The following is a 26,732-nucleotide window of genomic DNA, read 5'->3' as shown; positions in this document are numbered from 1 at the left end:
TCCATTCTGAGATGTGGGGACAGTGGACCTGCTCTCCCAGACCTAACAGGGAGGTTGGAGTGGGGGCAGATCCCAGTTCTGCTGCTTGCCTTTGCCTCTTTGTGTGCTCTGGTAGAGAACTTAAAGGGAATATATTCAGACACACCTCTCAGTCTACAGTAAGCAGCATCTTTTCCAGCTTCTCCCAGAAATGCAGCAAACCCAACACTGCTGGAGCATCCAACACAGCTAGGTGGACAGAAAGCAAGCTGGTTCTTAAACAGCAGCTGAGAAGTGTTCCCTTTGCTCTTTCTGGATGCTGTTCTGTGTCCCAGCCACTCTGTTGTAGTTGTATGGCACTTGTGCCTATCGGAGATGTGTGGATTTGGAGTTTGTATGGGGAATACTGGGGAGGTGGTTGAGTATCGATGATCAGATGGGATGTGCTCTCTTTAGGAGCTCAGCAGGGTTGGTGGTTTCTTGCTGTGGCTCAGAGCTAACCTCTAACCCTGAGCCATATGGCCCTGCCATGTGCTTGCCTCTATCTTCTCTTGACTTGCTTCCAGCAATGTGGCTACCAAGGCTGTGATGAAGGAAGCAGCTGGCCACTAACTGCTGCAGTTGCACCACATGGTGTGCAGCCTGGTGCAGGGATAGAGAAGGCTGTTCTCTGACCTGGCTGCCTTGTTTGGGTTTTTGTGGTTTTTTAAATGAAGCCTTTTTTTGTCAATTAGTAGAAGTAAACCCACCCCTTTTTCACAGAACATTACAAAGAAAAAAAAAAGGAATGAAAAGCTTGAATGATAATTTGAAAATTGCTGAAGCAAAGTATTTCCTCAAGAAATTTAATGGTTGTTTGAAATGGAAATTTGAAGTCAAGATATCCTTCTAAAACTTCAGCTCTATGAAAGAGTTCCAATCCAAAACAATGAATGGGTAGAAAATGGAATTATCAGCTGTTCACAGTGTTGTACCTGGCACAGCTGGAGCCTTCAGTATATTCTTCTCACTCAGGAGGATACTTTGAGTCCTATCTCTCAATTGTTTGCTATCCAGTGCTTCTTAAAGTCATTTTAAGCTTTCAGGACAGCAGGTTGTTCTCATCTTGGCAAACATGGATGTGCTGCTTTTGTTTGCAATTTCCATTCTCATTTGAGCAGAAATTGGCTCCCCTGGCTTGCTGCACATGTTTTGGTAGATATCTACCCAGCAGTTGTCTTGCACATTCGTTTTTGTCCATTTGCATGTTCAAATAATGATATTTGCTTGACCCTTGTGGCCAGTAACTTCATTTTTTAAATTGATGGAATGGTGAGATTGTAACTCAATTTCTTACCCTCAATTGTTTTAAATGTTAGTGGTAAATTAAACAATAAACCCCTTTTATCCCAAAGAAAACCTTCACCTGCTAACAGATATATTCCAAAAATTACAGGAGCATTTAAAATAGAAAACCTGCAAGTGTTAGCCTGCCAAATTCAGGATGTGGGATGGTTGCCCTGCACTAGTTGGCTTGACAAATGGAGAATGTGGAACTTATTCTGTATTCAACACACTCTCTTAGGGCTTGTTTTAACCTTGAGCGGGAAGGACTTGAAATCCTCTGTTCCTCAAGAGAGGAGAGCTGACTCAAATCCATGTGCTTCTCATCGAGCACTGAGTGTGGGGAAAGACTGCTTCAGGGGGAAATGCATAAAATGAGATCATTTTCACTGAATACAGTTGGGCCTGAAAGTCTAATCCAGCTGGATGAGAAGCAGGAAAAGTGGCAGAGTCAATTTTTCCAGGTGATATGCTAATTTGGGGAAAAGGTAAGAAGTAGGTCTGTAATCTGTCAGACACCTGGATTTTGTTGCTTCAAAGGATGCTGGGCTATGCTGTCCCTTTTAAACAAAGGAGTAAGGGTGGTGTAAAGATGCTCTTCTTAGAAAAGAGAGTGCTGAGGGAAAGAGTAGAAGGATGGGAGGTAGAAGATATGGGATTGAAGGCTGTGTTTCCAGAGCTGCTGCACTCTGGGATGAGAGTTTGCTGTTCTGCCTTAAAGCCTTGTCTCTGGTGGGGAAGGAATCCATTCACTGCTTAAATATTCAGTGTGGTGCATGATGTCAGGGTAGCAGAAGCAGCAGGAAGAAGGTCTAGGGAGTGCATTTAGTTGTGGAGTGAGTGGGGCTTGAACCCATCAGCTCTCCTCTCTCAGTTCAGTCACCTCCCTTTTCCAGTTCTGCTGTTGGGGTTGATGGAAATGGATTTTTGTAACAGAACTGTGAAATGTCAGCTGGTTTCATTTGGCCCCTCCTTTAGTGAGATCAGCTAATGAAAGGATGGGTGTGCTTGAGCTGTGCCAGGCTGAGGACCTGCCGTGGAAGATGAGACAAGTTGGCAATGTCTCTTTTTGGGACTGCACTGCTGAGTGCTGCTATAAATTCAGAGTGATTCAGCAGAACCCCTCAGCCTGCAAATCTGCCTCTGTGCAGGCTAATGTTTCATGTGACGGGGAAGTAAATAAACTCATAATAAAGGAAGGTTCAGTGGCATGTGAGGGAGGAGAACTGTGACTCAACAGCCCTATAGGTCCTGGGGTTGCTCACAACATTGATTTCTGCTGTCCTAACCACAGACAGGGCTCTGCACTTGCTCAGGCATTTTATAACTGGAAGGAGAAGCAAGCTGAGCTAAACCTGTTGCTTTTGGCCATGACAAATAGCACCCACCTGTGTTAGGTGGGAGGCACCTTTAGGGTGGTGCAGGCACCTTGTCCGTGGGGAAGCTCACTTAGAGAACAAGCAGAGAGTGTTGGATTACATCAGTGACTCCAGTCCTGGTTTTATTGCTTGCTATACTTTCACCATCCATTAAAGGGATTTTAGACCAAGAGACAATGTGATCCACAGAAATCACAGGTGTTGCATTGTGTCCTGTCTCAGAGCTGCTGTCATGTTGGCTGCTGATAAAGGAAAAATTAATTCTGAAATGCGCAGCGCAGGGCCAAGGAATTTGCTTCTTGAGTGTTTTTTGGTTCTGACTAACGAACAGTCTAAAACACAGGGCCTGAACTGCAAAGCACAGCCAGAGGATGGTGTGGGTATACTTATTTTAGCTTACTCTGGAGAAAAAGCAGGGCAAGTGGCTGTGCTTTAGCCTGCAGAAGCTGTGGGTTTGTTGAGCAGGTGCCACTTCTGAGCAGACCTCACTCATCCCACGGCTCGAATCGTGCTGGCAGCAGCTGTTGTGAAGCCAGTGTAGTTCTGGCCAACCCTTTTCAGGTGAGAGTGATGGTACAGCTCTGCTGGGCTCTTTTCTGGCAGCCTGTGCAGGCAACAAGCTTAGCTGCAGTCTGTTGTGATGGAGCTGAAGCTGGGAAAGGCTCCCTTTGCTTCCCAGCCCTTCTGGAAAGGAATGGGAGTGATATGTGGAGCAGCTGGAGGGAATGAGCCCCTGCTGCTTTGGGGTCTGCCAGCCTGGCTCTCCCAGCCCTCCTGGCTGTGCTGGCACAGCTCAACCTGGGGCAGGTCCCACTCTCCTGATCCCGTTGTCTTGGAAGCCTCAGGGCTGCAGAGCACTGGGCTGTGGTGTGAGGAGGGAACTAGCAGCAGGCAGGTGGAAAGCAAGCCAGCCAAAAGGGCTGAGCAGTCTGTCCAGGAATTACCCAGGACTGTCTTTGCTCCAACTGCTAGTCCTCAAGATGAAACTGAATGAGTTGAACACCAGCAAACTTCTGAATTCCCACAAGGGCTGCCCAGGGCTCTTTGAGTGAAAGCCCTGACTAAAAATTTCCTGGGGTTGAAAGAACAGAACTGAGCAAACAAATCCACTTCTTGCAGGATATAAGCCCTTTGAGTGTTGTGCTCAAGTTCTGCTGGAGCAGAGACCTTGATGTTTGAGATAAGGACAGCTCATACCAGGGCATTTGCCATGCTGGCCCTCAGTCAGCTTTGATAATGGACTTGTGGTCTTTAATAAATAAGAATATCGATTGTCCCAGCTGTCAGGAGGCTCGGGCAGCTGCTGCCTTTGACAGTGTTTGGGTTAGCAGCCCTTCCTTGAAGGCCTCCACCATATGTGTGAGCAACATGCACATTGTGTGCTCCCTGCCAAGCTGCCCCCAGAAGGCTCCTGACAGCATGCCTTCTTTTCTTTGGGACAAAAAAGATTAAAACTTCGTTAAAAAGTGAGAGAGATAATGACAAACCATCTTATAATTAGACCAACTGTAAATTATCTGGCTGTAAACCTTGAAATTTGACCAAAGGTGCCAGATTTTTATTTTTTTTTTCAGTATGGCACAAAATAAAGGCCATTTATACTGTCCTGCAAAATTATGTGAGTGAAAGTCACAACAGCTTTAAAGAATTTCTGTTTTGTTGCTGATTTACCCTGCCTTTGCTGACTCGGCAGTACCTGCACATTGGTCCTGTGGAGCTACAGTTGAACAGAGCAGGGAGCCAGGCAGATTATAAAGCAAGTAAATACTAATCACCTGATTTAGTAAGGTCTTATTTGACCAGGTGCAGGACTCTCTGCTTTAGCAGCCATTTCAAATTCTAACTGAAAGACTTCTAACTGGGAAGAAAACACTACAGTAGGTCTATAATAGTGACCTCACCTACTGAGCTCCCATAGTGTTTTGTGAAATGCCCTTGCAGAACAAGGACCTGAAAGGTAAGAGGGAGTTTAGTTTTAAAATTTATCTCTTCACTTACAACTTCTACAAAACACATACATCTGTATGTAGGACCTCCCCTAGGTAACAAACCCTTTTTGCCTTTTGTGTTTTCAGGACAGTCAGTGTGGAACTGTAATTGACGTCAACATTGAGTGTGCTGTGAAGCTGGTGGGAACCAACTGCATCCTTTACCCTGTCAACAGCAAAGACCTGCAGCATATCTGGGTGAGAACACAGCCAAAATACACACGGGAGCCAGGGCTTGGTGGTTTGGAGGGATGCTGCTGTGCTTCAAATCTGTCTTGAAGACGAAGCATCCATGTTGTGCAAGATGCATCTGCAGTTTGGTTTTATTTTAAACTTGCTGCAAGCAGCCTCCCTGGGAGAAGATGATGCAGCATCTCCTCATCTCCCCATCTGTTCTGTGTTTCTCATCACATTGCTGAGACTAAATTGTTTTGAAGGGCTAACTGACATTAAATTCTGTGAGAACTCCTGCACTGAGTGTGGAAAGCTGGTGTAGCAACCTGACTGGGGCAGCCCCAGAGCTGCTGAGCTGCGACACCACTGCTGTTTAAACAGACTATAAAAATGCTGAGATGAGTCAGGCAGATTTCTGTTAAGCTGGAACAGTCTCAAACATATCTGGTTCTCTCTTTGAGTGGGTAGGTGATTTCCAGAGACCAGGTGGGGTAGGATTTCATCGTTCTTTTTCCTCTGAGATAAAGAAAATTTGGGAGTAAAGAGCAGGAATGTCGTAACTCATTCCAAGTCACAGCCTGTGGGAAGACAGTAGGATGTGAGCTCCTCTGGGATGAAAAATTAGTCTTAGTGATGAAAATTGGCTCCAGCTACAACAATTGATATTTATAAGGTTTTGTTTCCTGTTTTCATCACAGCCTTTCATGTATGGTGACTACATAGCCTATGACTGCTGGCTGGGCAAGGTCTATGATTTGAAGAACCAAGTTATCCTCAAGCTCTCCAATGGTGCCAGGTACTTCTCTCCTTCCTGTGGAAGACTGTCCCCTCTGGCTTTCACAATCCTGATTTGTTTTATGAGAGCAAGAAACAGTTGGGGCTTCATTTACATAGTGATAAGTTATCTGCTTGCATAATCTTCAGATGTAGAGCAAGAGAATACATCTTTCTCTGAAAACATTGAAAGTTATTGACAGCCCTCTGGAAAATCTGTAGTCTGAAAGGCGACAATTTTTTTCAACCCCAGCAGATCAGTGCTCCAGAACTAAAGCACCACTGGTCTTTAAACTGTTTCTCCTCTGCAAAAGTAGCTGTTTAAGATGAGTGGTTGTTCCAGACTACTTCTCAGTAGGAGTGCTGCAGGGGGAATTCTTACCTTAAAAAAAGGGTCTGTGAAATTCTGGAAACTTGCAGGCTAGTGGTTTTCATCAAAGATGAAAAAGCAGCCCAAGATAGAACAGCTGTTCTTTTTCACTGAATTTTTTATAAATGAAAACACAATCCAAAGTCTAGAGAAGGATTTAACCAGAGATACTGAAAGAAATATTTGGTGAAATTTCTGCAAAGCCAGCAGAAGGATCTGAATTCTGTTCCTCTTGCATGTGAGACAGTAACTTGTGTGCTAACCCTTGTGAATTCACTACATCCACTCTGCTACTGTGGCCTGTCTTATCCAGCAAACCCTTGGTGCAAGGGAAGGAAGGAACCAGTGGAGGGCCAAGAGGCGTATGGGCCTGGCAGCTGGGGAATAACCCATCTGCCTTGTAAATTGAGTGTTGACATTGATGTTTAAAACACAACAATCAAATCCACAATCCTGCAGCCAGCTTTGAGTCTAAGAAGTGAGTAATGTGAGATGATTGGATCTCACAATGTGGATGCATCTAAGAGTTTGGCTGTGTTACTGTGCAGTTAACCCAGGCTGGAAGGTTCTTAGGTGTATGTTAAACTGGGAGTGAAAAATAGCCACACATCTCTATCTGTAATGCCTGCAGTTACTGGTGCAATTTAAAACCTTGCCTGGAATCTTGTACTAGCTGCTGCACAGCTGTGGAAAGTGAGGTAACTTTTTGCAAAACCTCTTCTTAATGAATCGTTTGAAATGCCACCAGAACTCACTCTGGAAATGAAGCTATTACTGAAGAAAATATGCCCAAGTTGCCTTTAGTTCCCAGCATGGTGTGAGCAACAAATGGGACCTTTGCAGCAGACAGATCTTGTCCAGCACCCAGCCTGTTACTTAGCTTGGTTTTTTACATGCTGAATGTGACCTTTAGATACCTTTAATGCTTTTACAGCTTGTCTATAACCAGTTTTTCTCTGGATCATAAAAGCTCAGTGATGCACCGCTGGGTGCATGGCCAGACGTGCTCAGGCAGTGTCAGTCCCTCGGGTGCTGTTTGCTTTTGGGGTGGATGGCTCTGGGAATGTGACAGTCTGTCTCCTGTCTGCTTTCCAGGTGTTCCATGAGCACGGAAGATGGAGCCAAGCTGTATGACGTTTGTCCCCACGTCAGTGACTCGGTGAGCAGCTGGGTCTCCTGAGAGTCCTTCTGATCAACTTTGTCTTGGAAACTTCTTTGTGCAGGAGGGAAGGAGAAGGCAAAATTCGTAGGCATTTATTAATCCTAAGAATTAAATGGTGTATCACATACAGTAACAGTTTAAAGGTGATGTTAGTAATGAGCAGGTTTTGAGGAGGTATTACAATGAATACATCCAACTGATTTCTGTGTAAACAGCTTGTGTAACGCACTGTCAGATGGCTGGTGTCAAGGCAGTTCACTCACTGCTCCTTCTATATGCACATGCTTCTAAAGAAGGCTCTTACTCCATTTACTGCTTTCAAAAACTGTTCCTCTTCTGGAAAAAGGCATTTTGTTTAACAGGTGTTCTGCTAGAAGCAGGTTTTCAGATCATGTAAAATAATGTTTCTTGTTACTGCAGTCCATGGCATGCTTTGAATGGAGCCCTGCCACCATACTGGCATTTTCCAAATCACGTAGCAGGGAAGGTTTTGCTGGCTTTTGGGCAAAACAGTTTGCTGTGTGGTGGGACCTAACCTCTCTCACCTTCAAAGGCTGATGACAGCTTGCTTGTTCTTCCAAAGGGCCTTGCTGCACTCCTGGCAGCAGTGTTGGGAGATGACGGAGGATGACGTGTGATCCTTAGGAGCTGGCAAAGCACTGAGCTCTTCTCCTTCCTACCCTTCAAAGCAAAGGTCCCTTTGATCTAAAACTGCACTTCTGCTAAAACTTGATGGCAGCCTGTTGAAGAGTAAATGGAATATCAGTTCAGTAGGATGTGCTGCTGTGGTTTTCTGGTTCTGTACACAGAAGGAGTGGTCTCTTGCTCGATGTTCTCCAGTACCTCAGTCTCAGCTACTTGGGTTGTGCAGTGGGTTTTCTGCTCACTAAGTAGATGTCATGGCAACATTCAGCTTCTGGTTACCCAATTTTGAGATGGCTTGTTTTGAGTCAGGCTGCCTTTAAAGTGTACATAGTCCTCTGGGGAGTCACAGCTTGGGCTGAATCACAGGCTGTCTCCAGCGTTACTCTTGATGCTGTGCTCAGAATTGCTGTGTGTTAGATGCTTACCTGGCTTAGCTCTTGTCACACTGCTCTTATCCCTTCTGACAAAGTACAAGACTCGATGCAGTTTTGTGCACAGTATTTTATCTACCCTAAACTGCTCTGTCCGCCCCCACACTGAATCTCAGTATCAGTGGGAAGGAGTTCTAGGAAAGCAGTTGTTGTGTTTACTGTCCTGTTTTTGTTTTCAAAGAACTGTCATATTAACTAATCCACCTGAGACAGGAATAATACTTACACACTTAATTTGACAAACAGAGGAGTGAAGGCACACTCTGCCTCTGAAAGCTGTAGGTGCTTGAATTAGAGCATGGAAGAGAGATGTCCTTGCCCAGCTGATCTGGGCTACCTTGTTAATGAGAACCTCTCTGTGGAAATATGCATCTTTTGTTTCTTAAAAGTACCTTTGTTTCTCCTGCACCAAGTCCTGGTCCTGTCTGAATATGTGACAGAGCAGGTTGCTATAGGAACTGCTGGGCTGCCTTCAGGAGAAGATGAGCTACAGGAGATGGGCATCTTGCAGACTTTACCTTTATAGTTAATTTTACTGGTCACAAAAGATGGAAGGGAAATGCTGGAATATTAAATCTTGGAGTCCTTTATGCTGCTTTTCTCCCCTCCATTTCCCCCACAGGGTCTCTTCTTTGATGATTCATATGGCTTTTATCCTGGACAAGTCCTCATCGGGCCATCTAAAGTGTTCTCCAGTGTGCAGTGGCTCTCAGGTGTGAAGCCTGTTCTGAGCACAAAGAGCAAGTTCAGAGTGGTGGTGGAAGAGGTAAGGACTGACACCCTGCCACATGGCCACCTTCTGCCGAGCACAGTCCCAGGCTGGCTGTTTGGAGCAGAGTCAGCTTGCCATGGTAACCTCCCAGGAGCAAATGTGCTGTGGCTGTGGTGACAAATTTCTCCTTGGGCACTGGCAGGACTTTTTGAGCATCCTAGCAAGGGTCCCTGCTGGAACCCTGTAAAGTGATCACGTCAGTACACTCAGAGGGCAGTACTGCTGATCATTAGGGTAGTAGGAGCACATCTTCTATTGAAACTTAATGCTGCATGCTGTCCAAAAAGGGAGAAATATTGCTGAGTCTTTGCTTAAAGAAGGAGCAGCTCCAAATCCATTACCATATTTCTATGTGACATTGGACTGCTGATCTATATGTACCATAGCTTCCTTCCCAAGCCACTTGTCTTTCCTTGAAGCTAAAAGCTGTAGAATCTCTGCATTGTCAGGAGTCAGGCTGTGGGGGCACTGGAGTTGTCCTGGATGTGGTAAAACTGCACTTGCCCATATTAAATGATAAAAGCAGGTTTGCTGCTTTCCTCTGTGTGTAAACTTTCAGATCTGAGACACTGGTCTGGGAAAGTCTCTGAAAAGTTAAATTGCCTTTTCTGTCATTGCATTGTAGGTACAGGTGGTGGAACTAAAGGTTACTTGGATCACTAAAAGCTTTTGTCCTGGAGGTACTGACAGTGTGAGCCCTCCTCCCTCAATAATCAGCCAGGACAAGCTGTCCAGGTGAGATCCCTTGAAAACCCCTTTTCACTCCCAGCACCCATGCCCTGCACAGGCTGTGGGTGACAGGCCTACCAAGTGACCAGACACAATGCTGCCGTTTCCAGTGGGGTTTTTTTCCATGTTGCATACCTGCATATGCCAGAGCTTCAAAAGAGCAAGATAACAACTTCTGAATTAGTTTAGCAGACACTTGAGTTACCAGGACGAAGGCAAGCATCCCACTAATGCTAAGTTCCCTCCAGCTGACAGGTGCATAGAGTGGTGTGTGGCAGCAGCTTCCTTCTTCCCTTGTCCTTTCACTGCTGCTTGGGCAGGCTGCATCTCCGTGTGGGGCTGGGGTGGGGCTCAGGGGTGCGGCTGCAGCCAAGGCTGGTACTGAGGCAGTAACTGGTGCCCTCTGCAGGCTGCAGCTGCCAGAATGGGCTGGGAAAGCTCAAAGGACAAGTCAGATGAGCAACAGCACTGTCAGCGTGAGTCCTGGCTGGGGCTCATGTGCTGGAGGGGGGTGGCTTTCAAATGACAGCAAAAAAAACCCAAATATCTCTTGGCAGCTCTCTAGGGGGAAGGGGGGAGCTCCAGGGAGAGGAGTGACTTAAGTCCCATCCAAACCCTTTGTATCCCCACCCAGTCCCTGGTGAGATTCCTGCTTCTCCTTTAGAATTGTGTGCCTGGAAATTATTTAGTGTGGTGTTGTGCCACCCCTGAAGCAGTGCTGTTGGTGTGAGGCCATGCCAGCCTTGTGAAGGCCATGGGCACTGCTGGGTTCTGTTACTGTTCTGTGCTCATGGCTTTCCTGTTCTGCCAGGGTAAAGCGTCTGGGGTGCTTTGACCATGCCCAAAGGCAGCTTGGAGAAAGGTGCCTCTATGTGTTCCCAGACAAAGTGGAACCTGCAAAAATCACCTGTGAGTGTCCTGAGAGGAACTGTGTCCTGGGTGAAGGGTCAGTTGCCAAAAAGGTGAGTTGAGGGGTTGAGGGAGGCGTTGACTTCTCTAAGCATTTCTGGTCACTGTGGCTTTTAAAGCAGAGATCTTCCTGGTAGTCATGTGGTCTGAAATGTGACTCCTGAAGTGGTTGTGAAGAGTAATGGCTTGTTGTTGCCAGCAGAGGAGTCACCTTGTGGAGCAGTCTGACTGCACTGGGTGAAGCAGGCAGCTAACACCTTGAGAGAACATGAACAGGGCCTCAACACAGAGGTGTCACCTTGCAGGGGTCAAGTGTGCTCTGTCAGCTGGGACTTAAAAATATGTTGTTTTCCTTAGCATTCTCATGGAGCTGAAATGTTCAGTTAAATTCTTGGCTGTGGTGAAACAAGGAAGTTGTTTTTGCTTCCTAGGCCAAGTGAGTCATGCTATGGTCTGTACCTGCTGGCTGTGGAGCCATGCTGTTCCTAGAATAACAGGATGTCATCAGTGTGTAGATGGTGACCTCCCTGCATGGCTGTGCCTGTTACATAGATTAACTTGTGCAGCTTCTTGTGACCTCCCATAACAAAACAGTTCAAAACATGCTTAAAATAAGCTGAAGGAGCAAAGCTCACTTTCCGTGGGCTAGTGCACTGCTGCTCCTGAGCAGCGCAGTGTGAGATGCTGGTTTGCAGAGTGCTCTGGTGCAGGTGAAATATGCAGAGCTCCATGGGTGCACAAAGCTGAGCATTCCCCAGGTTGGCTGGCAGCTTGCTGAGTGTTCAGGCCCAGCTCTGACCCATGTCTGCCCTCTCCAGGTGAGGCGGCTGCTGAAGAAACAGATCGTGAAGATCATGTCGTGCTCTCCGGAGTCTCAGGGCACCAGTGAAGCCCCTGACAAAGAGTCTGCTGCAGCTGCTGACCAGAAATCAGAAGAGCTTAAGCCTGATTCCAAGTGTGAGCTGGATGACTCTTCCAACAGTGCACCAAGTCCTGGGGAGAGAAAGGAGGAGCAGCCTGAAGAAACAGGGAAGGAGAAAGGGGGAGCAGCAGCGCGGCAGCAGCAGCCTCCCTTTCTCCTGAAGGATGAGGGGCTGCCTGACTACCGGCTTCAGTCCATGGAGCAGGATGCTGATGATGAGGCAGCTGATGACACTGATGACACCAGTTCTGTCACCTCTTCTGCTAGCTCCACTGCCTCATCCCAGAGTGGCAGCGGCACCTGCCGCAAGAAGAGCATCCCTCTTTCCATCAAAAACTTGAAGAGGAAGCACAAGAAGAAGAAGACCAAGGTTTCAAGAGAGTTTAAGCCGGGAGACAGGTGAGCTGCATTTCCACATCCACATGCAATTGCCAAAATCTCCTTTGCCCAAGTGCTCAGATGTAAAGCACCACCTGAACTCGGGTGCAGGATGATGGTGAGTTTGGGCACCACCTGGTAGTAACTGCCAGTGATTATCTTGTGATGACTGTGCAGTGGCCTGTGTGAAATCAGCTTGGTCTGAGTCCAGCTTCTGGTGAAACTGGGGCCACGTGACGTGACACTGATGCTATTCCGTTTCAGCTGTGCCTCAGGGCATCGACAGCATATCTGTGCTGTGCTAGACTCTGTGTGCAGGGAAAGAGGTGAATAAAGATCACACAGCTTAAACATGACACTAATTGGTTACCTTATTGGCAGCTGCTGCAGAGAGGCTGAGGACAGACCCTGCTAGGAATGGACAGCTTATCCTAGAGAGCTGTCTCCAGAGCAGCACGGAGCTCGGCTGGCAGGTGGTAGTGCTGCCATGGTCTCTGTTATCCTCTCCCTGCTCTGCAGAGATCTGCAATTTTTGCCAGCAGTATACTTCTTAATATTAGAGTTTTTTAATGAACAAATTGCACTCACTTCTTGAGAGCCTTGGAGGAATTAATTTCAGTAGCTTGGGGAAGGGAGCACTGCGTGTATCTGTCCATTTCTAGATAAAACTGGATCTCAGCAGCTTTTGCCTTTAATTTAGGAGTGTTTAAACTGTTTTCATGGGATGCAAGGATGTCTGACAAGTGGTTTGCCTTGTCTGTTGGCTTCCCTGGGCTGCTTAGTTGTGTACAGATCCTGCATCAGCTGGTGCAAGGGAACATGTGAGAATTCTCCTAGGAAAGTGACATTATCAGTATTCAAGGGATCCAGCAGTTTGAGAATGTCATGAACTTCATTCGCATTTTGTGTAGGTATTTAGCTTTGCCTGTATGCAAGGGGAGTGGTTCCTGTAGTCCTTGTGGGTTCTGAAGAAATTAGATTTGAAGGTCACAGTGCCCAGCAGAGCAGTATCCAAGTGAGAGAAAAAATGGGAGTGTGTGATAGAGTTCCTGGGAACGGATCCTGGGTTCACTCCTCAAGTCTCACTCCCCCACTGAATGTCTCTGTTTTACTGAAGGTTTTGCTAAAGAGAGCTTAGCTAGAGCACCTGGTGGCTCCCTGCACCATACAGGCAGTGGGGAGAAATCCCTGTGGCAGCCCCAAGAAATTCTGGTGCTGCATCTGGGCAGCTCAGTACAAGGAGATGCAGAGACAGACATGAGACAGAGAGTAGGAAATAGAGGCTTTTCCAGCACAGACTGAGAGCCCCCAGCTGATGCTGTGAAGGGTGCCTGTGGCAGCTGGGCACAGCTCAATGTGAGGGGCCAGTGCTGTTGAGTATTTCTCTGGGGTGCTGAGGCCATCAGAGATGTTCTGCCAGGCACTGCTGAGAAATGCCGAGCGCTTGGGCTGCCTGCACTTGGTCACCACATGTGATGTGTCAGCTCCTGGGCAGCTGTGGCTGCAGGGGCCAGCTCAGCATGTGGCTTTGCCATCAGTGAGTGACCTGCTGCAGCTCTGTGCAGCACACAGACAGCTGGATATCTTTTAGTGAGGGTATACAGGGATTTTTATTAACATCAAGTCTTGATTTTTGTTTGAAGCCACATACACTGCTGCAGACAAGACTGCCTCATTTCCTTACTCAGCCTTTCCACTCCCATCCTCAGCTGCATGTCCTGTGTCCCCCAGAAACCATCTTGTACACACACTTGGCCTGTTACAGACCCTTCTCTAATAATTTCTACTGTTGACTGCTGGCCCTACTAAAAACTTCATCTTAAAAATATTTCTCTGACATTTGTAAAAACAAGGCTGGGGGCAAACAGCTGTATTTGCCTATTGTATCTTCAGATTTGATTCTGAAATGAGCATAAATCCAGCACTTGTGAAAAGGGAAGATTTAAAGTCTGCATGGGATTTGGTTTGTTCTGTGCTGTAAGAGAGATGAAATTAGTGGAGGGCTCATTAGAACAGTATCCAGCTAGTCTGTCCCTCCTGCCCCAAGCACTTTGCCTCCTCAAGCATCCCTGTCAAGCCCCATAGCAGAGAACCAGCATGTGGTACACTGTGGCATGTTTGGGTTTAATCTCTGAGCTGCAGAGACACATGTGTATGTGTTTGAACCGCTGGGAAGGACACTTTTCTCTTTTAAACAAAATCCTTTTGCTTTGCCCACATTCAGTGTGTTGCCTCTTTTCTTTTTGTTTTGTTTTTTTTCTCTCTGGAAGGGCTGTGATGATTTATCTTTCCAGTCATGTGTTCTTCTAGTTTCAAAGATTCCTCAGAGCTGTCAGGCTGGAGGGTGCTCCAGTGGAGAAGATCTCAAGTTTCAGACTGTTTGAAGCTCCTGTGATGCTGCTGTCAGGGGCAGAAAGTGGGTGCTGGTAGATGTTAATTTGCCTCTGTAGGAATAGAAGTGAGCTCAGCAGGAGCTCCCTGGAAAGTCCGTCCTCCTTCAGCAGTGTAACATCTGCAGCAATTGAGAACCATCAAAACAAAGCCTGCTGTGCAGCTGCTTCTGTGGGCTCTACATGGGGTTTCCTGACTTGCTTCCCAGCCTGCTGATCCACGTACCTTAGTGTTGCTGAGGTCCATCTTGATCCCTGATGTTCCCTTTGGTAACTCAGTGCCTTTCTGTGCTGCCAGGGTTGCTGTGGAAGTGGTGACCACGATGACTTCAGCTGATGTGATGTGGCAGGATGGCACCGTGGAGACAAACATCCGCTCCAATGAGCTGATCCCTGTCCATCATCTGGACAACAACGAGTTCTGCCCCGGTGATTTTGTGGTGGACAAAAGAGGTATTGGGCATCAAAACAATGCTCTTAATTGCAAAGTATTGTTCAGTCTGGATCCCCTAATGTGCTCTGTAGCTGCTAGTGCTCAGTTGAGGTGGGCACCTGACAGGGACAGCAGTGATTCAGCTGACTTGGCAGGAATGGCAGCAGAGAACCATTATTTACATACCAAAGTTGAACTATGATGACAGGAAGGATGGGGAAGGAATAAATGACAAGGAGCCAAACTAGGATTTTCAGTATTTCTGCAGAGCAAGGGTTGCCCACCTTGAAAGGGTCAACAGTTCTGAGCTCTGTCACAGAATGAGGGGAGAAACAAACAGCTCTTTCTCTGTATGGCTGATCTGTCATGACCCTTACATTTTTTTCATGGGGAGTTTTGGCATCCAGAGGCATCTTCTTGAATCACTTCTCTTCACCAAACCAATTGGTGATGCTAGTGAGGGCCATGGGACAAGTTCAAGGAGAGTTAACAGCTTCCGGATATGAAATATTGATGCCACCATCTGGCTCTCAGCTGCTTTTCTAGCAGGGGTAGACCTTCAGCACTGGGGAGCAGAAGACACTCAGGCTGGGAAGCAGGAAAGCTGGCTTAGCATAAATAGAGACTGGTTTATGTGGCCATTTCTGATGAGTAATAGTCTGACTGGTCTTCTGGGTTACACACAGTCTGTGGAAACTAAAGTTACCCGTCAGCTCCAGCTCTACCATTCTAGTTTGGCAACAATTTTCACTGTGTAGGAAGAACTGTTTTTCCTCATGCCATTCACAAATGGAAGGCTTCAGCCATGAGAACCCAAGAGCTGACAGCCTTGAGTCACTGAGCAAAGTCTGTGCTCCTTTGCCTGATTTGTCTGTTTTCTTCCCTGCCATTGTGACCAAAAGCTCAGAGCTCCCAGGATCCTGGGTTATATGGAGTGGTGCAGTCTGGGGACCACATCGGCCGTACCTGCGTGGTGAAGTGGTTCAAGCTGAAACCCAGTGGAGATGATGTGGAGGTAAGTGCAGGAGCCAGTGCCTGCTGCAACCAGCTAAGAGAAAGCAGCCACAAAATAACACAAGCCTCACAGATAAACACAGATAAGCCTGGGAATCAGCTCTGCATTAATTGTGTGTCCTTGAGGAAGGGAACAGTGCTCATGGGCCTGGGAGACTTAGCTAGAGGTGATGTCGCTTCATATTTGTTGATGTCTGTGAGGTAGCAAAGACCAGGCAGGGACTTTACATCCCATGGTATCATCAGGTTCTGGTATGGATGAAGAGTTTTGTTAAAGTTTTCACAGACAACTAATTTCTTGAGTTAATTATAAGAATTTTTCTGCCCCATGTCCTTGCGTGGCTCACAGAAAGAGGATTAATCTATTGCACGTTGTTGTGCTTGCCTCTGCCCATAGTACTATTCCCCACAGTCACCCTAATGCCTTTTCCTTGGGATTTGTAGGAGTACTGTACTTTCCACAGTCTTGATAGACTGCAGTCTAGTTGGAGATGAGAGGGGGACTCAACACTGCTTTGTCTTAGGCTGCCAGACCACACTGTCATAACTGAGCAGGGCCCTTTACATGCAGAAGCAGAACATGGCCTGGGGTTGTTCCCCACTTATTTCTCACAATTTGTGAGCTCCTAACTCTCCAGGAGAAATCAAAGGAAAGGTGTTTCCCATTAAATGGCAAGTTTTTTGTCATATTTCCTGTTGCCTTGGATCATTTCAAAAGTAAACTCTTACCCTGTGGGCCCCAGTGAACTGCTTTGAGAAATCTGGGTGTTCAGAAGGGAATAAAACACTGTGGTTGCACATCTCCTTGTCATGGTGACGTGAGGGTGAGCAGATGAGACAGAATATCTCCTTCCCTTCGTTGTTGTGCCTTGAGTGACACGCTGCTGGATGAGGTGACAATAAGGGACATTAGCAGGCTGTTGGAGCAGCTGAAAAAGGGACAAAATAAAACACAAAGTGCTTTGAAGTGCCGAAGGTGTGTTCTGGGGGTCAGGGCAGCCTCCTGGGGCTGACGTGTTGCGCTGTGTCTCGGTGCAGCTGATCGGGGAGGAGGAGGATGTGAGCGTGTACGACATCGCCGATCACCCGGACTTTCGCTTCCGCACCACCGATATCGTCATCCGCATCGGCAACTCCGACGGAGCCACGGCCAAGGAGGACGAGGTGGGTCCTGGGCACAGTGATGTGACCACATTGCCACCAAGTATTGGTGGAGACAGTGGGAAAGTTGGTAGGAAGGCTTTAGGCCCCACATGGGCGTCCTAAACTCCCTAGCTTCCTGATTTTGTATTGGTGTCCCCTGCTGTCATGAGTAACACATCAGATCTCTGTCTGGTGGAGATGTAACCTTGAAATGCTTTGACCTTGATGACAGTCTGCAGCAGAGCAAGAGTGAAGCTGAGACAAGAACTGAACATATGCCTGAGGGCTTTTCATAAAACTCTTGCTTAGGATTTCAGAGTAACTTGTAATAAAAGGATATTCTGTGGGCTCCTGAGCAACCGTGAAGGTGGATTTGTCATGAAACCGGTTTCACTTGGCAACAGAAGGCTGGAGTTCTGGTTTTCATCTGAGCTATGTACATGTTAATTTTGTTGAGCTGATTAATCTCCTTGGGGTAAGACAGAAGAATTTATATTGTAGAGGAAACACCCCTGGAAGGACCTCCAGCTTTTGAGCCTGCTGCCCTAAAAAAGTTTTAAAAGGTGTAGTGTGGCTCTTACAGCACGAAACACATCCCAGCCTGCTCAGCTGACCTAAATAACTGGCTGCAGGGCAAGGTGCTCCTTGCTGCACACCCTGCACAACATGGCTTGTCTGTTCATGCCTGTGCTCTCTGGGGAGCCCCTGGTGCTGGGTGTTGGGGGGGGCTGAGGGCACCCCACTAGAGGGCACCCCCATTCCATGCAGGGCCTGCCCCTTGCTGGCCCTGAAAGGCCACTGGTCCTGTCAGAGATCAGGATCTCCTGCCAGACCAGCCCTCCTGCTGCTTGTGGAGGGGAGTTCTCCCCACCTCCATGGCAGAGTTGTGTGGTTTCTGTACGTAGGATGCAGGTGTTGCTCTAGGTGGTTCTCCAGCTGGGGAATGTGTTTCTCAAATCCTTCCTGCTCTGCACTGAAGTGCCTGGGCAAGAAAAGGAGCTGACAAACCACTCTTGTCTCCACAGCCTTCGGTTGGACAGGTGGCTCGTGTGGATGTCAGCAGTAAGGTGGAAGTGGTGTGGGCTGACAATTCCAAGACTATCATTCTGCCACAGGTGAGGTCCTGTTCCAGCTCCGATATCCCTGTAACTCTTAGCTGAGTGGCAAGACTTGGATTTAAAGCCTGTGTGTAGAGAGATTAACTGGGTAAGGGGCTCTTGCTCCGTTGATTGGTACAGTTCCATGTGATAGGGTGGCTTCCCAGTTCTGTTAGCAGAGGAAAACCTTTCTTTTGTCAGGAGGTCTGGGCAACTGGTTGGTCACTACTGCTCTCAAATCTAGTGATTAGGAGAGCCTTGGCAGGCTCTTTTTGCCTTCACAAGTGCACTGCATGGTCCCAGCTCTGCCCACAGCCCTGCTCCTGGCCTCCAGCACCTGGTGCTTTGCAGAGCTCAGTCGGTTCTGACTGGAGCCCGGGTTAGTGCATTGCCCAACCAGGACACCGCCGAAAGACGATTGCGTGTTCTGTCTCTCTTGTGAAATGGCACCACAGTGGGGTTTTTGGCTGAAGAAACTCCTTCAAAAGCTGGGCCGGAGCCACAAATTGTCACCTTAGCTAACCTAGGGATCAGACTCAAATCTTATCCCAGGGCAGGGAGGGAAAGGGTTGAGTGCAAGCTGAAAAATATAGATACAGCCACACTGCTAATCCACTGCCTCCCGCTGATTTGTCTTGGGTCTTTTGTTGTACTGTCTTGTACTATACTTGCTACTCCCCATACAGTTTCATCCCCTGTCTTCTCTCCTTGTTGCCTGGAATGAAGGCAGACAGCCTAAAGATACAAGACAACCTGCATCTGTGGAGTCCCATTCTGTCACTGGCAGAGCAACCACTGCCTCCACTGCAGAGATGCCTTAGCAAGTACAAAGTACTTGAGCAAGATTCCTTTTTAAACCAAGCAGCTCTGCATTAATTACAGTAGAATAGTCAATGCCTGCACTATGGCAGTGGACTGGGGTGTACAAAGCAGGCTGCTGTCTCCCTTCCCCCTGTTGTCACATGTGCTTGGATCACAGGCACAATCAGAGGTCTGATGCCTGCTCCACAAAGGGCTGTTCTCACACTGCGGTGCCAGGGCTCTGCAGCAGCTCCTGCTGTGTCACGCCAGTCCCTTCGATTCTGCTCATCTGCGTAATTATGGGAGTTGGGGAAATGTCAGGAGCATGAATTATCAGTTGGTAAAACCATGATTTATCAATGCCTGCCCATGTGCCCAGAGACGAGCTGTCTGGGTGCTTTTTCACAGCTCTAAAAATAAAGATGGCATAACTGGCTAATTAACTTTCCAACTCAGATTTGGATTAGCTTTGAGGGCAGTGAGTTTTGATGGCTTTTCCTGCCTGCAGTCACTTGTGTTGAACCCAGCTAACCCTCTGCTGGCTGCCTGTCTCTGGGTGGCACAGGACTGGCTCAACAGTGCTGGTTCAGTTGAAGGCTTTGACAAGATGACTGAGGGTCCATGTGCTTTAGCCTCTGGGGTCATATCTATTAAGATTAAGATGATTGTTGGGCTGTCACTCAAGTGTCAGAAGCTTGTGGATGAAATGCTCCCATCTTGACTGCAAACACAGCCCTGTAAAGGTGTTCTTGCTCCCCTGGTTCCCTGTTGGTGCTTATAGCAGGAGGAGGTCTGTAAACCTCTGCAGAGAGATCTCCTGAAATGTAGCATGTGCAAGAGCAGGTTGTAGGAGGTGAGGCTGGATGGAGTGGGGATGTGTTCAGCTTCCAGTAGTGAGAGGGAACAGAACATTTTATGTAAGAGCTTATTCAGCAACTTGGGTGAGGCTGCATTGTCCCAGCTGAATTTTAAGCAGTAGCCACATACAACAGCTAAAGCAGCCCAGCAAGGCTCTGCCGGCAAGTATTGTGTGCCACAGGAGAGGAAAGCTGCTATGGGAATGTGTTGCTGGTTCCAGCATTGTCTCTGTGGAAGGACAGAGTGTGGAGGCAGCCAAACCAGGGCTCTGTGCCAACACAGTTGCTGGTGCAGAAGCAGGACCAGAAATACCAACTCCTCACATGATACCAAATACCTTCTGAGCTCTGTGTTCTGAAACCCTGGGGCATCCTGGTAGCTGTGGGGCAGCTGCCTGCTCTCCAGGGCTGGATCCCAGATGCTGGGAGGACTGCAGCCCACCTAGAACTTGCCCTAGTTTTACCCCCAAGGCCATAGTTGGAAAAGTGGACGATGGACCTGTGTGGTTTCATAATCTGTGCCAGTATAGATGGAATGGGTTGAAACAGCCCAACCAATCCCAGATGGAAACTCCTTTTTCATGACTTGCTTTTAAAAACAGCTAAAACTGTGCTTCAGCCTAAGTCTCCTGTAACTCTGCTCTCCTTTAGCACTTGTACAATATTGAATCAGAAATCGAGGAGTCCGACTACGATTCTGTCGACGGCAGCACCAGTGGGGCATCCTCGGAGTGGGAGGATGAAAGTGACAGCTGGGAGACAGATAATGGCCTCATGGAAGATGACCATCCAAAAATTGAGGACTTTGAGCCTGAGGAACCAGCAGCAGAGGAGGTGAAAAAAGTAGAAGAACAAGTCCAGGGAGCTGTGGCTATGGCGGTTGCAGATCTTGCTACAGACAAAGCTGGCAAGGATGGAGCCCCAAAGAGCTTCCGGGAACTAAAGGAGGCCATCAAGATCTTGGAAAGCCTGAAAAATATGACTGTGGAGCAGCTGCTGACTGGCTCTCCCACCTCCCCAACTGTGGAACTGGAAAAACCCACTCGGGAAAAGAAGTTTTTGGATGATATTAAAAAGCTGCAGGAAAATCTAAAGAAAACCTTGGATAATGTGGCTATTGCTGAGGAGGAAAAGATGGAAGCCATGGTAGAGACGGAGAAGAAGGAAGAAAAAGCAGAGGCCCAGACACCAGTGAGGTCAGAGTGGCCCAGTGAGACACCAGTGCTCTGCCAGCAGAGTGGAGGCAAGCCTGGAGTCACCTTCACCAGTGCCAAGGGAGAAGTGTTCTCTGTGTTGGAATATGCTCCAGGTGAGTGTGGGATACTCAGTCCTTCACTGCTGTCCTGCAGTGTTTCTTTATCCAAAACCTTTGCCTCAAACCTTTTGGATTCTGTCTCCTCTCTTCTTCTTAGTCATTTTCGCAGCTTATTAACTGGAGAGAAGGAATTAAGCCAACTTCTGTAGCACAGTGTGTTCTGGGACCTAAGCATGGCTTTTAGATAGTATCTCTAGGCACTCCTGCACCTTCCCAAGCCTCAGAAGTGTGCTTCCCTCTTTCCCAGGGTGGTAACTAATGTCAGAGGGCTGCAGACATTTTCTTGCAAGTTGTGGGATTTGTTCAGGCTTTTTTTCAGGGCTGAATTGGTTGAGAAGCAGAGCAGGAACAGCTGGTGTTCTTGTGCTTGGTGTCCTTGGTGAGCAAGTGTCCTTATTCACTGGCACCAATGTTAATGGCCAGAAATAAAAAAGAGCATCTGGTTGTGTGGAACATGGGTGACAGTGGAGCCCAAGGTGCTCAGAATCCAGCCAAGCCACACCTGGGAGGGAAAGGTGGCCAAGCTGTTGTGAAGCTGCAGATGTGGGCAAGGGAAAATGGGGAGCTGTGCTTAGGTTTGGCAGAGAAAAGGCCATTGCTCTGTGGGGTTGTCCCAGCTGTGGGACAAGGCTCCTCTCTGGGCCACAGGGACAGTGTTGTGTGGGACCAGGTTGTGGTTGCTGTACTGTGTGGGAAATAATCTCTCCTGGCTCAGCCCCAAAGCTGGTTAACTCCTCCTTTCCACATGATGCATATTACACATGGGTAGATTTGCCTTCACGAGGAACCTGTGGCAGTTTCCAAAGGCAGGCTGTTAATCCCATTCTCTTCCTTGCCCCACAGATTCCCATGCCTTCAAGAAAATGGAGTTCCAGCCCCCAGAAGCCAAGAAGTTCTTTAGCACTGTGCGGAAAGAGATGGCTCTGCTGGCCACCTCCCTGCCTGATGGCATCATGGTGAAAACCTTCGAGGATCGAATGGCAAGTGCCTGCTGTCAAATGCCTGTGGTAGTGCTGGGCTCAGCATCCTGATCCCTGTCTTTGGAATTCCCTGCTTAGCCCTAATCCTTTGCATTAGAGCTGCAGGGATGTGTGCAGCATGTGAAACAGGGCTGTAATTACCCAAAATGGCTGCTTTTGCATTCCCTGAGTCAGGGTGGCAGACAGGGAGCTGCTGATTGCAGGGAGCCTGTTGCTGGTGCTGAGTGGGAAGACAGGAGGGCAGCCAGAGAGGGGCTGTGTCAGCAGGGAGCAAATTTGGGATTTTTGGCCATCCTTGAAGCCCTTTTTCAGATGCAAAGGTTCAGTCTGCTCTCAGGGTGCAGCTTCTGGCAGGGGAAGGTGCCCTGAGATGTGTTGCTTGAGCTGACACTCGTAAGGGCCGAGTCAATCACATCCCCACTCTCCCTCCGTGTAAATATAGCCCTGCCAGGGTAAGAGGGTATTTCCCAGTGCCTGACCTCCTGCCTCTTCCCATAGGATCTCTTCTCAGCACTTATCAAAGGGCCCACACGCACGCCCTACGAAGATGGCCTCTTCCTCTTCGACATCCAGCTCCCCAACATCTACCCCGCTGTCCCGCCTCTCTTCCGCTACCTCTCCCAGTGCAGTGGGAGACTGAATCCCAACCTGTACGACAATGGCAAAGTGTGTGTCAGCCTCCTGGGGACCTGGATAGGCAAGGTAATGCCATCATTCACCTGTCTCTGGGGAGCAGGGGTTGTGCTGGGCTGCTTTTGGAACAAAACCAGACTTGGATGACATCTGCTCTTGGGTGGTGCTTGAGCTGGGATGGCTTGGGCTTTGGGCTCTGTTTTAGGTGTCTGGAGCAGATAACTGGTGTAGTTTGGCTTTTTCTGGGTCTGTATTTGGCTCAACTGTCTTTCCTCAATGAGAAGTCTGTGGTCAGAGCAGCCATAGCAGACGTGCCAACACCAGCATGGGGTGTGTCCCATGGGTTAGGCCCCTGTCTTCCACGCTGTGGACAAACCATGTAGCATGGTACAAAGTCCAGCTGGAGACTTGGAACGAGCAGAGCCAGAGAAATAGGTTTTGAGCAGGACAGGGCAGCTGGGGAGGGGTTGGAATTGCTGGCTGGTGTGTAAGGTGACACCGTTCCAGACAGAGCTGGCCTGAGGGGGTGTGGTGCTGGAAAAAAATAACGGAGAGATGCATTGTTGAGATGGGACAGCAGCACATCACGTGCTTGGGGAGTCAGTTCCTTCTTCCTGCCATGAGCCACAGGATGTCAGCAACAGGAATGCAGGGGCCTCACTTCATCTGACAGGAGTCACAGAGCAAACAGATGGTGCTTCAGCCCTTTAATGTATTTGTGTGTGCATTTCAGGGGACAGAAAGGTGGACCAGTAAATCCAGTCTCCTTCAAGTACTCATCTCCATCCAAGGTAAATGGTCCTGCCAAGCCTGTGGGGCAGGAAAAGGCAGGGGGAGGAAGGGATGTTGGCTTATGGGGGGCACGCAAATGGGATCTGCCACCCCAGTTGGGTTAGTGCTGCCTTTTGCTCTCACCTTGCTGGACAAAGCAGTGTCCTTATCTCTCCGCTTGAGCAGTGGAAGCAGGTGCCAGCTTTTCTCATGCCCAGAGTTCTGGCTGCATCCCAGGGCTCTGACACAATGCTTTCCCTTCTCACTGCAGCAGCCAAGCACAGTTGTCTGCTTGTTACTCTGAGCTGACAAAAGTGAACCACTGTGTCCTCAGCCAGTTACCAAAGTTAGTTGAAGTTGCTAAACTGGGCCTCGTTTGCAGGACTTTTTTATCCCCACTGAGTCACCCGCCAATCCTACATGAGGCATGTTTTGCACATGATGCTGGTATTTATGCTCCTGCCAAAGCAGAGAATAATCAGGGGTGTGCCTAGACGAGCCCCAGGGCTTCCTGCCATGGGGCTTTGCTCTGTGCTATCCAGTTTGGGAGCAGACAGACTGAATCACATAACTTCCTTGTGGACAACTTTCTGTGCAGGGAGCCCAGGCATGTGATGAGAAACCTTTGACACAGAGCAAGGGTTCCTGCTGACTGGAGGCAACTCCTGCTCCTCTGAACTCCCACAGTCCACCTGTATCCTCCTGTGGGGGAAGGACACCATAATAAAAGCCTTTCCTCGTTTACAAAGCCAAGGATCCAAATTTAGAAAATTAAATACTAAATGTTTTACTGGAGCAACTTGGTGTTAGGGGGAAATCTCTCCTGCTGCCTGGGTTTTGAGAGACTCATGATCTACCCAGCTCTAATGCAGCTTGTGGCAGGCTGCCAGCAGCCTGGCAGTGCTGGTGCTGTTGCTACATACCTGTAATTTCATTAGACCAGAAGAAGCAAGGAGAAATCTTGGTAAAGGTGACTTGTCACAGTCTTCTGTGTCTCAGAACTGCACTGTCTGATGGGACTCTGCTGGATAGGGTAGAACCTGGCCTGCTCAAAGCCTGCAGCTGCAGTCTGGCCTTTGTTCTGATTAAGAGCAGGAGGAAAATAAAAGCTTTGGTTGTGTTTGTGGGGTTTTTTTGCAGGAGGGAAGTGAAAGGAGCTATGGAACCTCTCCCTTCCTGCCCTTTTGACCTCCTCTGTTGTCGTGTGCCCTCTGCATTGTGCTGGCAGAGGGCTGTTCTTGCCAGCCAAGGAACGTGGATGCCACTCCCTGTAGAATCTGAGGTCCCCACCTCATCACACTCTGCTCCCCTTGCAACACCAGTCCTTCGCATCCTGCAGGTTCTGGGTGTTCATCCTGGCCTGTGCTTGACCCTTGATCTTGACTCCCTTGGCAGGAGCGGACTGGCAGGAGATGGTGATTCCTGGTGTTCCTCCCTTAACCCCTCGCTCTCTGTTCTCCTGGCAGGTCTCATCCTGGTGAACGAGCCCTACTACAACGAGGCGGGCTTCGACAGCGACCGGGGGCTGCAGGAGGGCTACGAGAACAGCCGCTGCTACAACGAGATGACGCTGATCCGCGTGGTGCAGTCCATGATGCAGCTGCTGCGCCGGCCCGTGGAGGTCTTCGAGCACGAGATCCGGGAGCATTTCCGCTGCAACGGCTGGCGCCTGGTGTCCCGCATCGAGTCCTGGCTGGAGACCAACGAGCTGGTGGAGCGCAGCCACGAACAGGCCAACGGGGCGGATTCTGCCTCCCTCCTGTGCGCCGGCCTGGCCGAGAGCCCCGGGGACACGGCGGGGCCGCTGGCCGAGGGCAGCTCGGAGCAGGGGGCGGCTGCCGAACTGTCCGACTCGGCGCTGGACGGGAAGGAGGAGCTGGACGAGTCGGAGTTCCCGACCACGACGCCCAACGCCGGCGACCTCCAACAGTACTCAGACTCGGAGAGCACAGGCCAAGCCAGGGGGGACCTGGCCAGAGACCGAACGGACGAGGGGAAGGCTGCCCAGGACTCTGCCTCGCAGCCCAGTGTGAAACCAAAGAAAAGGAGAAAGAGCTACAGGAGTTTCCTGCCGGAGAAGAGCGGTTATCCCGATATTGGGTTTCCCCTCTTCCCTTTGTCCAAGGGGTTCATTAAAAGCATCCGCGGTGTCTTGCAGCAGTACCGGGCTGCCTTAGCAGGGGCCAACATCCCAGAGTGGACAGAGGACAAATAAAACCATCAGGTTAGGGACAGGCAGGTGCAGGGGAGAAGGGAAAGCAGCAGAAAGTAAATTGGCAAATGCTGTTACCAACCAACTGGCTTCTCCTTCCAGCTTTTCTTCCTCAGCTTGGTTTGTTCCAAAGAAGGTGGTAGGCCTGATTGCTCCTCTGAGGAAAGGTTGTTTAAGCATGAGTAACTCTTTGCCCCCAACCCCTCTTCCTTCCCCCTGTCCCATGTACGTGCTCTTCTTGCAAGTTTGACCCTGCAATGGTAAGATTTGAAACCTGCACAGAAGCAGTCTTGCAGCCACGTTCCCTCTGCACTTTCATCTTGGGGCACCTTTCCACACAAGGACTCTTCCCACCCAGCGCTACACCCAGCAGTTTGTTCTGGTGGGGTTCCAGCCAGGAGAAGGGATTGCTGTAGTTTCTGGAAATGAAGGGCAATGCCCTCCCAGTCTTTTAATTTTTCTTGGCGTTCCCATGGGTTCTATGAAGTCTACCCCAGCTTATCTGTACTTAGACATTGGATTGTGTTTGCATTGGAGTTGTCTACACCATACGGAGTTGCTCTAGTCTTAGTTGTTCACCCATAGCTACGAGGTTCTTCCAGTCAGGATTGGTAGGCAGAGCCAGAGCTCTGCCCTGGCACTTGTGCTGCCCTGGGAGTGCTGCAGACTTCCCATCCAGTTCTGCAGCTTCCAGGTTGGTATCCTGGAGGCAAGTTTAGCCATCCCCCCACTTCTTTTTCTCCAGAGTGAGGCAAACTTCCCTTTCCCCACCATGCATGCCTGTCTTCTAGAAATACATGGGATTTGGGGTTCTGCCCTCGTTACTTGCTTAGGTACCCGTGTCTTTTGTTCCCAGCCATCCTGGCTGTCACACAGCACTACACCCACCCTGGATCCTGGCCTCACCAGGGCAGGCAGCAGCGAGTGATCCTGGGGCCTGTTGTAGATCTGGATGAACCTGGCGTGGCTGCTGCTCCCTCATCCAGCTGCACAGGGGTGTTCTGGAGCCATTGAGGCCGGGTCACCGCAGGGAAGCCGTGTCATGGTGAGGCCCTGTTGTGGCAGCAACAGCCCGTGCTGGTTCCTGTGCTGTTACAGCAGCGCTGGTTTGGGCTGTTATCAGCTCCTGCCCTTGCCAGCCGTTTCCCATG

General features: G+C 48.9%; 1 protein-coding gene across 1 annotated transcript in view; it reads left to right on the top strand.

The window, feature by feature from the left end:
* The window catches only part of UBE2O (ubiquitin conjugating enzyme E2 O), a 60,050-nt gene extending 33,641 nt beyond the window's left edge, over positions 1-26,409 (top strand). Inside the window, exons 3-18 of the mRNA XM_069032842.1 lie at positions 4,757-4,867; positions 5,542-5,639; positions 7,083-7,146; positions 8,848-8,991; positions 9,623-9,732; positions 10,538-10,688; positions 11,454-11,956; positions 14,624-14,778; positions 15,661-15,773; positions 16,811-16,936; positions 17,941-18,030; positions 20,322-20,979; positions 21,829-21,965; positions 22,464-22,667; positions 23,332-23,389; positions 24,836-26,409. Of these exons, the coding sequence (XP_068888943.1) occupies positions 4,757-4,867; positions 5,542-5,639; positions 7,083-7,146; positions 8,848-8,991; positions 9,623-9,732; positions 10,538-10,688; positions 11,454-11,956; positions 14,624-14,778; positions 15,661-15,773; positions 16,811-16,936; positions 17,941-18,030; positions 20,322-20,979; positions 21,829-21,965; positions 22,464-22,667; positions 23,332-23,389; positions 24,836-25,584 (3,471 nt within the window). The 3' untranslated portion in view covers positions 25,585-26,409. The remainder of the gene's footprint in view (positions 1-4,756; positions 4,868-5,541; positions 5,640-7,082; positions 7,147-8,847; positions 8,992-9,622; positions 9,733-10,537; positions 10,689-11,453; positions 11,957-14,623; positions 14,779-15,660; positions 15,774-16,810; positions 16,937-17,940; positions 18,031-20,321; positions 20,980-21,828; positions 21,966-22,463; positions 22,668-23,331; positions 23,390-24,835) is intronic.
* The last annotated feature ends 323 nt before the right edge of the window (positions 26,410-26,732 follow it).

The sequence above is a fragment of the Aphelocoma coerulescens genome, chromosome 18 (assembly GCF_041296385.1).
Source record: "Aphelocoma coerulescens isolate FSJ_1873_10779 chromosome 18, UR_Acoe_1.0, whole genome shotgun sequence".
Taxonomy (NCBI): Eukaryota; Metazoa; Chordata; class Aves; order Passeriformes; family Corvidae; genus Aphelocoma; species Aphelocoma coerulescens.
The sequence above is the reverse complement of the archived record's forward strand: the minus strand, read 5'-3'. Positions and strand labels throughout refer to the sequence as shown.